The sequence below is a fragment of the Ammodytes marinus genome, assembly GCF_949987685.1.
Source record: "Ammodytes marinus genome assembly, contig: scaffold_40, whole genome shotgun sequence".
Lineage (NCBI taxonomy): Eukaryota > Metazoa > Chordata > Actinopteri > Uranoscopiformes > Ammodytidae > Ammodytes > Ammodytes marinus.
Window position 1 is genome coordinate 280,001 of NW_027648104.1, and position 10,000 is coordinate 290,000.

At 47.4% G+C, this 10,000-nt stretch overlaps 1 protein-coding gene across 1 annotated transcript in view; it reads right to left on the reverse strand.

Moving 5' to 3' along the window:
- lama1 (laminin, alpha 1) overlaps positions 1-10,000 on the reverse strand; it is a gene marked incomplete at both ends in the record, with an annotated part of 68,561 nt that overhangs the window by 40,575 nt on the left and 17,986 nt on the right. The window contains 12 exons of the mRNA XM_080054925.1: positions 1-69; positions 223-350; positions 683-868; positions 2,732-2,908; positions 3,353-3,496; positions 3,821-4,054; positions 4,306-4,442; positions 4,956-5,136; positions 5,282-5,388; positions 5,996-6,272; positions 6,975-7,124; positions 8,010-8,120. The exon at positions 1-69 is cut by the window's left edge and continues 46 nt beyond it. Of these exons, the coding sequence (XP_079911051.1) occupies positions 1-69; positions 223-350; positions 683-868; positions 2,732-2,908; positions 3,353-3,496; positions 3,821-4,054; positions 4,306-4,442; positions 4,956-5,136; positions 5,282-5,388; positions 5,996-6,272; positions 6,975-7,124; positions 8,010-8,120 (1,901 nt within the window). The remainder of the gene's footprint in view (positions 70-222; positions 351-682; positions 869-2,731; positions 2,909-3,352; positions 3,497-3,820; positions 4,055-4,305; positions 4,443-4,955; positions 5,137-5,281; positions 5,389-5,995; positions 6,273-6,974; positions 7,125-8,009; positions 8,121-10,000) is intronic.

Genomic DNA, 10,000 nt, shown 5'->3' on the forward strand with positions numbered 1-10,000 from the left:
ATCTGTCTGGCCACGCCCCCGTCATCTGACTCCGCCTCCACCGCCGTCTCCATGGTGATGTTAGAAATCCTACAAACAGGAAATACAATCATTGTTTGTATATTGTTTCCCTCGAATCAGGTCTAGACTGTGTGAGTGTGTCTCAGTGTGTGTGTGTGTGTGTGTGTGTGTGTGTGTGTACCTGCTCTGTGTGTGTGTGTCTCAGTGTGTGTGTGTGTGTACCTGCTTTGCTGCAGGCCTGTCCCATATGAAGCTTTGATCAACACGTATTCGATGTCGCTGATGACGGACATGAAGTCGGAGCGGCTCACTGGTTTCTCTGAGACGGAGTTAAAATACCTCCAGCGGTGCTGCAACACACACACACACACACACACACACACACACACACACACACACACACACACACACACACACACGTTTATACTGGGCACACTATACTTGTGAAATGTTCATTGGAAAAATTATATTTGGCAACATTGTTTTTCAAACTTTCAAACCAATTAACATATTTGAATTAGAAGAAAATACATTACACATACTGTAAATCTTTAACACACAGTAACACACACAGACACAGACACACACACACAGACACACACACACACACACACACACACACACACACACACACACACACACACACACACACACACACACACACACAAACACAGTGCTGTACCTCTGTCATGCTGACGTCATGTTGTGTCCTGACCCCGTTGCTAGGCGCCGGCCTGTCAGTGTAGATGACGAGTCTCCTCATGGCTCCACCCCTCAGGAGGATCTGAGGCTCCTGATTGGCCGAGCCCGAGCCGAACTCAGAGTGGAATGTGACGATGTAAGAGAGAACGCCGCCGTATGACAGCAGCTACAGAGAGACAACAGGCGGTCAAGTACACACTATCTAGTACACAACAGAGAGTTAAGTATAGACTATCTAGTACACGACATTCAGGACACAACACACAGTTACAGCCTGAGCTAATAACAAGTCTTATCATGTCTGTCTGTCTGTCTGTCTGTCTGACTGTCTGTCTGTCTGTCTGTCTCTCTGTCTGTTACAGACTGAGCTAATAACAATCAATACATGTGCAAAGTATCAAAAATAATGTTTATGGAAATCTTTCTGTTTTTAGCATATGTATCCATGGCCTCAGCCTCTCTCTAGGTCGTCCTCAGACGAGCCCTCCATCGTTGCTTCCAGTCATCCCGGTTCTCCATACATCGGTAACATCAGTCTGAGCAGTAAGAAAAGGCTTGGAAAAACTGTTCTGTTATGTCAAAAGATCATTGGCCTTGACCTGGAACACATTGGTGATATTTACCAAGTCAGAGCCACTAGGAAGGCAAAGGCCATTCTGTCAAACCCCCTACATCCTCTACATGCAGAGTTTATACACAGCCTAGGCTCTGTAGGGAACCATTCTGTCAAACCCCCTACATCCTCTACATGCAGAGTTTATACACAGCCTAGGCTCTGTAACACAGTGTTAATACACAGCCTAGGCTCTGTAAACAGGGTTAATACACAGCCTAGGCTCTGTAAGCAGTGTTAATACACAGCCTAGGCTCTGTAACACAGTGTTAATACACAGCCTAGGCTCTGTAACACAGTGTTAATACACAGCCTAGGCTCTGTAACACAGTGTTAATACACAGCCTAGGCTCTGTAACACAGTGTTAATACACAGCCCAGGCTCTGTAACACAGTGTTAATACACAGCCTAGGCTCTGTAGGGAACCATTCTGTCAAACCCCCTACATCCTCTACACGCAGAGTTTCTACTCCTGCCACTAGGGAGGAGATATACTTACAGGAAGAGGGCCAAGACAAACAGATATCTAAAATCATTTGTTCCCTCAGCTGTTGGCTTCCTAAACAAACTAGGGCAGCAGCTTTGTCTTTCTAAAGCAATGTAAATGATTATATTCCATGATGTCTCCCATATGTTTTTATGCTTTAATGTTTTTTTTTTTTTTTTTTGTATGTTCTGTGTTTTGTATTTACTATGATTATTTGTCTGTTGTGTGACATTGTGTTTATACTACTGAATGCAGAACAAATTGCCCCTCGGGGACAATAAAGATTTATCAAATCAAATATCAAAATCTGGCCAGTTCATTGGTACTTTGCGCTCCTGCATCTTGAGTACATCCATGTATGTTAGTGTAGGACGTCCTCCAGACCGATGACCATGGGTTGGTTCCCATAGAACCAGTTTGCTGGCTGGCAGCTCTTGGTGTCTCTGGCAGTGTCCCGCCAGTCTCATTCTTCTAGAAGCTACTTTCTTGCTAACCCTTGGTATTCCTTCATACAGGATACTGTTGGTATCATGAGTACTCTTGCTGATGTTAAGTACTGCAGCATCCTGGTGTAGCGCCCGGCTAGAGACTTCTGCAAGGTTGGCTTCAGGGACCAGCATTCGCTGCCGTAGAGGAGAACCTACAGTGTGTTTTCAGTTACCTGGCACCCTTCATACTGTGCTAGCAGCCTGTGTGTGTGTGTGTGTGTGTGTGTGTGTGTGTATGTGTGTGTGTCTGTCTCTCTGTCTGTCTGTCTGTCTGTCTGTCTGTCTGTCTGTCTGTCTGTCTGTCACCCTGTCTGTCTGTCTGTCTGTCTGTCTGTCTGTCTGTCTGTCTGTCTGTCTGTCTGTCTGTCTGTCTGTCTGTCTGTCTGTCTGTCTGTCTGTCTGTCTGTCTGTCTGTCTGTCTGTCTCTCTCTCTGTATTACCTGTCTTCCCTCGTACAGCGCTGGCAGCCTCCAGTAGAGCGGTCCGTACAGCCGGCTGCTGTTCAGAGCGCGTGTGTCCAGCAGCGTCTCGGCCCCCTGCTGGTACAGGCCTGTCACTACACGCTGCAGACTGGACACACTCACCACAGAGAGGCCTGGGCCGGGAGGCAGGGAGAGCTGGGGGGACATGTTAAAGTTAATACTTAAAGCTGGGGTATGTGATTTCTGATTGGTCAAAGTTAACATGAGCTGTACACTTTGACCAATCAGAGCGAGGCTCCGATTCTCTGTTCTTATTGGCTGTTGGGACTGTCCATTCACTTTGGCACGACTTTGTTGGTGTTGAGCATGTCAGGGAGGGACCATAGGGGAGGGACCAAAGTATATTTGTATTCAAATCTCTATCCCAACTGCTATTTTCTCCCCAAATTCTCCACCCCAGCTTTAAAACTACAAAGAAAACAAATAAATTACATTAGACTAATAATAAGATTTAAAACGATATAAAATACAATCAAATACCAAACTACATTTGGCAATGAGAACATGTATGTTCCTGTGTGTGTGTGTGTGTGTGTGTGTGTGTGTGTGTGTGTGTGTGTGTGCGTGTGTGTGGCTCACAGCAGAGCGGGTCATCCCTCCCCTCTCCTCACATTCCTCACTGACTCCGGAGCAGAAACACGTTGAACATCCGGACGGGTTGAGACGAGAGAGAGAGAACGAGCCGGAGAGACACTCTGAACAGGCACGGCCCGACACTCCAGGCTGCGGGCGAGAGACATAGGGTTAGCATGGGAGAGAGAGAGAGAGAGAGAGAGAGAGAGAGGGAGAGAGACATAGGGTTAGCATGGGAGAGAGAGAGAGAGAGAGAGAGATAGGGTTAGCATGGGAGAGAGAGAGAGATAGGGTTAGCGTGGGAGAGAGAGAGAGAGAGATAGGGTTAGCATGGGAGAGAGAGAGAGAGAGAGAGAGACATAGGGTTAGCATGGGAGAGAGAGAGAGAGAGAGAGAGAGAGAGAGGGTTAGGGTTAGGGTGTGTTAGGGTATGTGTGCACAGACACACATACACACACACACACAGCTTGTCACCTTGCACACACACTCTCCCGTGTGTAGACAGTCACACACTGCGCCCGTTGCGTTGCAGAAAGCCTCATCGGTTCCCGCGGCGTCGCAGCCGCACGGCGAGCACGCTGGGTAACCATGGTGACCGGGGGCACAGCGGTCACATGATCGGCCGGAGAACCCGAGGCTGCATGGACAGCTCCCATTGGTCGACTCACACTGAGGGGAGGAGCTACCAGACGCACTGCAACCACAAGGCTTCAGACAAGAGACAAGGGGGTTAGTGTGTGTGTGTCTGTCTGTGTGTGTGTGTCTCTCTCCCTGTGTGTGTGTGTGTGTGTGTGTCTCTCCATGTGTGTGTATGTGTGTGTGTGTCTCTCCATGTGTGTGTGTCTGTGTCTCTCTCCCTGTGTGTGTGTGTGTCTCTCTCCATGTGTGTGTGTCTGTGTGTGTGTGTGTGTGTGTGTGTGTGTGTGTGTGTGTCTGTGTGTGTGTGCATGTGTGTGTACCTTGCAGCCTGTCTCAGCATCATGGCCCCAGTATTCCGGCTCACATTTCTCACACTTCTCTCCGTGTGTGTGCGGCGCGCAGACACACGCGCCGCTCAGCGCATCACAGTTTCCCCCCGTGTGAGCACAGGTGCATTCTGGGAGGAGAGCAGACAGCCAATCACAGGCCAGGTTCACATCTTGCTGTTTTTATTTGTTTGTATATACAGGAAAACTGGAGTATCTAATAAAGTGGCCAGTGAGTAGGGGAGAACGGGGTTATATGTCACACGGGTTGGTTATACCCGGTCTCCCCTATATATACAGCTCCGGAAAAAATAAAGAGACCAGTCTGGATTTTTCTTAAATCTTCATGTCAGGATATTTTAGGCTTTATATAAATCCCTGATCAACACAGTTTAATCAGCGGCGAATCAGGGGTTAAACCACACCTATGGAATGTTCTCCAGCCAATCAGAATAGAGGATTCACAAAGACTATGATAACTGAATACCTCAGGCTTACAAACCACTGAGAAAGATTCATTAATAATATGATATACACAATGTTAGATAATAATAGCCTAACCCTGCTAATAGCGTTAGCCTAACCCTGCTAATAGCATTAGCCTAGCACAATGTTCCAGGACATTAGACGTATTGTTTACGTACCGTTGCAGCCGCTGGCGTTGAATCCGTAGTAACCACGGCTACAGCGGTCACACCTGTCACCGGCCACGCCCCCCACACACTGGCACCGCCCCCTGGCATCACATGACTCAGAGCTGGATCCTGATTCGCTGCAGCCACAGGCCTCACAGCCACGGCCAGTCTGCAGGCCGAAGAACCCGGCCTGCAAAGAGAGAGAGATACAAGTTATCAAAGTGTGTGTGTCTCTTTGTGTATGATTGTGTGTGGGGGGTCTCTGTGTGTGTGTGTCTCTCTCTGTGTCTCTGTGTATGTGTGTATGTGTGTATGTGTGTGTGTGTGTGTGTTACCTTGCATTCGTTGCAGTTTCGTCCCGTAACGTTCTCTCTACATAAACACTGTCCCGTTGTGACATCACACACGGTTGCCACGGCGCCGGTGACATCACAGCGACAGTCTGAGGACAAAAGGGTCAAAGGTCAAAAACATAATCGGGTTTAAAGAGATCAACATTCCTTCTGCTACGAATACAAGACTGTGTGTGTGTGTGTGTGTGTGTGTGTGTGTGTGTGTGTGTGTGTGTGTGTGTGTTGGGAAAGGGTTCAGGCACTAACTCATTGTCCCTTTTTTTAATCCACATTCTTCGATGTGACATCACTTCACGTGCGCAATGGATTGTGGGTCAGAATCGCCCAAATAGGATGCAGTTTTCAACACTAACAATCTTGGCCGCATGAAGTAAGATATCCGGGTACTTCTAACCATCCTAAATCTGGCCACAAGAATCGGGACATCCTAAATCTATTTTCTACCAAACTAAATAGTAGAAAGTATGCGATTCGGAACGCGACCTTGATTTCCTCTTTGTAACATTGACTTCTTCTGTTTTTTTACTATTCTTTTCTTTTTGTGATGGAAACATGGCTAATTGTAAAAGAGGGGACGTCATCGAATACGATTGACGCCCAAGATAGAGAGTGTGTGACTGTCTATATCTGTCTGTCTGTCTGTCTGTCTGTCTGTCTGTCTGTCTGTCTGTCTGTCTGTCTGTCTGTCTGTCTCACCTTGACAGTTCTTGGCGTGTACAGCGTCTCCATAGTAACCCGCCTCACACACTTCACACTGTCTCCCGGCGCTGTTGCCTCGACAACCCAAACATTCCCCGGTGACGATGTCACAGCGTTCCGCGTTGCCGTGACACTCACACCTCACACAGGCTCCTCCCACCTCCTGAGGGTTCCCATGGTAACCGGCCGCACAGCGCTCACAGCTCAACCCGGTGTAACCAGGGAAACAGCCGTCACAGATCAGCTGACCCTGTGATGTCATGTCCATGTGACTCTGTGAAGAAAAATAAACAATCAGATAAAATGATGAAACAAGTGGACGGGTTGAGAGGGTTTGATATGAATACCCCCTCTAAGGGTTAGGGTTAGTGGATATGACTAACCCCCTAACCCTCTAACCCCCTAACCCCCTAACCCTCTAACCCCCTAACCCCCTAACCCTCTAACCCCCTAACCCCCTAACCCTCTAACCCCCTAACCCCCTAACCCTCTAACCCTCTAACCCTCTAACCCTCTAACCCCCTAACCCTCTAACCCTCTAACCCCCTAACCCTCTAACCCCCTAACCCCCTAACCCTCTAACCCTCTAACCCCCTAACCCCCTAACCCTCTAACCCCGTAACTCCAAGCTTCCTGATTACTATGACAAACCCCCCCTTAGTGGACGGATTGAGAGGGCTGGATATGACTGACCCCCCTAACCCCAACCTTCCTGATCACTGATATAAAGTTCAAACAATATATTATTAATATACATTAGTTATCAGTGGTTTAAATTCCTTACCAGATACATATCTATCTAATAACACTGTCTAGTTATCTGTAGGGGCAGATCTCTCTCTCTCTCTCTCTCTCTCTCTCTCTCTCTCTCTCTCTCTCTCTCTCTCTCTCTCTCTCTCTCTCTCTCTCTCTCTCTCTCTCTCTCTCTCTCTCTCTATATATATATATACTGTATATATATAATATATTCACATACATTGGTCATGTGACAGGTGGCGCTGAAGCTCTGTGATGTCATCGGGCAGGCGCATTGTTGACAGTCTGTCGCCGTGCCAACAGCAGGCTCGCCGTAGAAACCAGGGAGACACTGGTCGCAATGCGGACCGGTGGTGTTATGGGAACACGCCTAGCAACAAGAGGATAGTCAGTCTGCATGGCAACGCTTTATAAACAAACTATATGCAGGTCTAACCCCGACTGAATACAAAGTGTCTCAGAGGAACTTTCAGTGTGCGTTTATTCTAGCACCCCCTTTGGACAAAAGCGGTAGTGTTTTTACCAGCTGTTGTTGGGTGAGCGTACCAATGACAAAGGCACTAAGAAAAACTAGCCCTGCGTTCCGAATCGCATACTTTCTACTATTTAGTATGGTAGAAAAAATATTTAGGATGTCCCGATTATTGTGGCCAGATTTAGGATGGTTAGAAGTACCCGGATGTTATACTACATCTGGCCAAGATTGTTAGTGTTGAAAACTGCATCCTATTTGGGTGATTCTGACCCACAATCCAGTGCGCACGTGAAGTGACGTCACATCGACGAAGCCTCCATATGAAAACAAACGGGGATGAGAGGGATAAAAAAAGCAAGAGGCAAGATCAAGGCGCAATGTTAGGATGAAATAAGAGAGTAAAGTATGTCCCAATAGTATGCCTACTGCATCCTAACTAGATTCTGTTTATCGTCGGATGTAGTATGTAGAATAGAAAAAAGAAAGAGTATGCGATTCGGAATGCAGGGTAGATAAAAATAGCAGTCTTTGCACTGATGTCATTACATGTCATTTATGATCATCAGAGGAAAAATTAGACTGTTTCAGAAATATTTAAAAGTTCCTCGTAGAGACTTTAAATAAGGCTGATCACTATGATGATGATAGATAGATAGATAGATAGATAGATAGATAGATAGATAGATAGATAGATAGATAGATAGATAGATAGATAGATAGATAGATAGATAGATAGATAGATAGATAGATAGATAGATAGATAGATAGATAGATACTCACCACACACACTCCGTTGGCGTCGCACTCGGACGCGTGATCGTTACATTCACACGGGAAACAGTTTCCTCCAAACAAGACTCCGCCTACTCTGTAGAACCCAGGAAGGCACGCCTACAGACAGACAGACAGACAGACAGACAGACAGACAGATACCCGGGTGAGAATCAGATCCACACACACAGTCAGTGTGTTTACATGCAGACTCATAATCGGGGAAATAAAGGAATAAGACCTCAACAGGACTTGTAAAATGCATGTAAACACCTTTATCCGGTCTACTTCACACACAAGTCGGCACATTAACGGACAAGAGAAGTCGGATAAGAACTCCTAGATAACTCGTTCATAGTCGGCATTCACATTCACACTAACAGGTACTGCTAGGCCTGGTTCACACTAACAGGTACTGCTAGGCCTGGTTCACACTAATGCCTCGTTTCCACCGAGTAGAGCGGGTCGGATCGGAGCGGCTCAGAGCGGGACAGCTCACTTTTAAGAATCTCGGTGTTGTTTCCACCGCCGACCCTACCCTTACTGGTAGGGCGGGGTTTAGGCTGGACTGCGATAGCCGACGCCAGAATGTGGGTCAAACTATCGGGCTGTGGGAACAACTGTGGTCAAGCCAGCGGTCTCTTGTTTTTGCTTGGTCAAACCAGCCGCTTCTTTATTTACTCCCCCCGTGTTGTGAGCACAGAGACGGCTCGGTGCAACTGATAGAGACAGTGAGCGAACAGCACTGGCTGCGGCAGCTACGTGACATCGTAGCAGTGGGACACAGTGTAGCCAACTGATTGATTTAATGACGAGGAAAAACACCACACAATAAACAGTGCCGCGCTCACATTTTCGCCAAAACTCTCTTCACTCTAGCCGAGGTGACTACAAACGGCGGAGATGATTCAAACCAGCCGCTTCTTTATGTATTCCCCCCGTGTTGTTGTGAGCGTGTATTTTACTACTATCTATGGCGTAAACACACAGAGACCGCTCGGCGGAACTCATAGAGACAGTGAGCGAACAGTGCTGGTTGCAGCAGCTACGTGACTATGGGACACAGTGTAACCAACTGATTAATTTATTGACGAGGAAAAACACCACACAATAAACAGAGCTGTGCTCACATTTTCGCCAAAACACAAGACTCTCTTCACTCTTGCCGAGATCTACACATGGCGGAAATGATTCTTTCGACCAATCAAATGACGGCAGTGTGTAGCTCCGCCTTCTCATGCATTTTCGGCCCGCTTTCAGGCCGCTAGTACCCCTACGGAGGAGTACTGAGATCGGGAGCGGCTCAGAGCGGTTAGGTGCGCTTAAACCGTACCCTACCCAACTTTTGGCAAATGAAAAGCCAAACTACCCGGACCGAACCGCTCCGACCCGACCCGCTCTACTCGGTGGAAACGAGGCATAACAGGTACTGCTAGGCCTGGTTCACACTAACAGGTACTGCTAGGCCTGGTTCACATTCACACTAACAGGTACTGCTAGGCCTGGTTCACACTAACAGGTACTGCTAGGCCTGGTTCACACTAGCAGGTACTGCTAAGCCTGGTTCACACTAACAGGTACTGCTAAGCCTGGTTCACACTAACAGGTACTGCTAAGCCTGGTTCACACTAACAGGTACTGCTAAGCCTGGTTCACATTCACACTAACAGGTACTGCTAGGCCTGGTTCACATTCACACTAACACTAACAGGTACTGCTAGGCCTGGTTCACATTCACACTAACAGGTACTGCTAGGCCTGGTTCACACTAGCAGGTACTGCTAAGCCTGGTTCACATTCACACTAACAGGTACTGCTAGGCCTGGTTCACACTAACAGGTACTGCTAGGCCTGGTTCACATTCACACTAACAGGTACTGCTAAGCCTGGTTCACACTAGCAGGTACTGCTAAGCCTGGTTCACATTCACACTAACAGGTACTGCTAGGCCTGGTTCACACTAACCCAGACACTAGATTGACTTATAAATAAAACACATG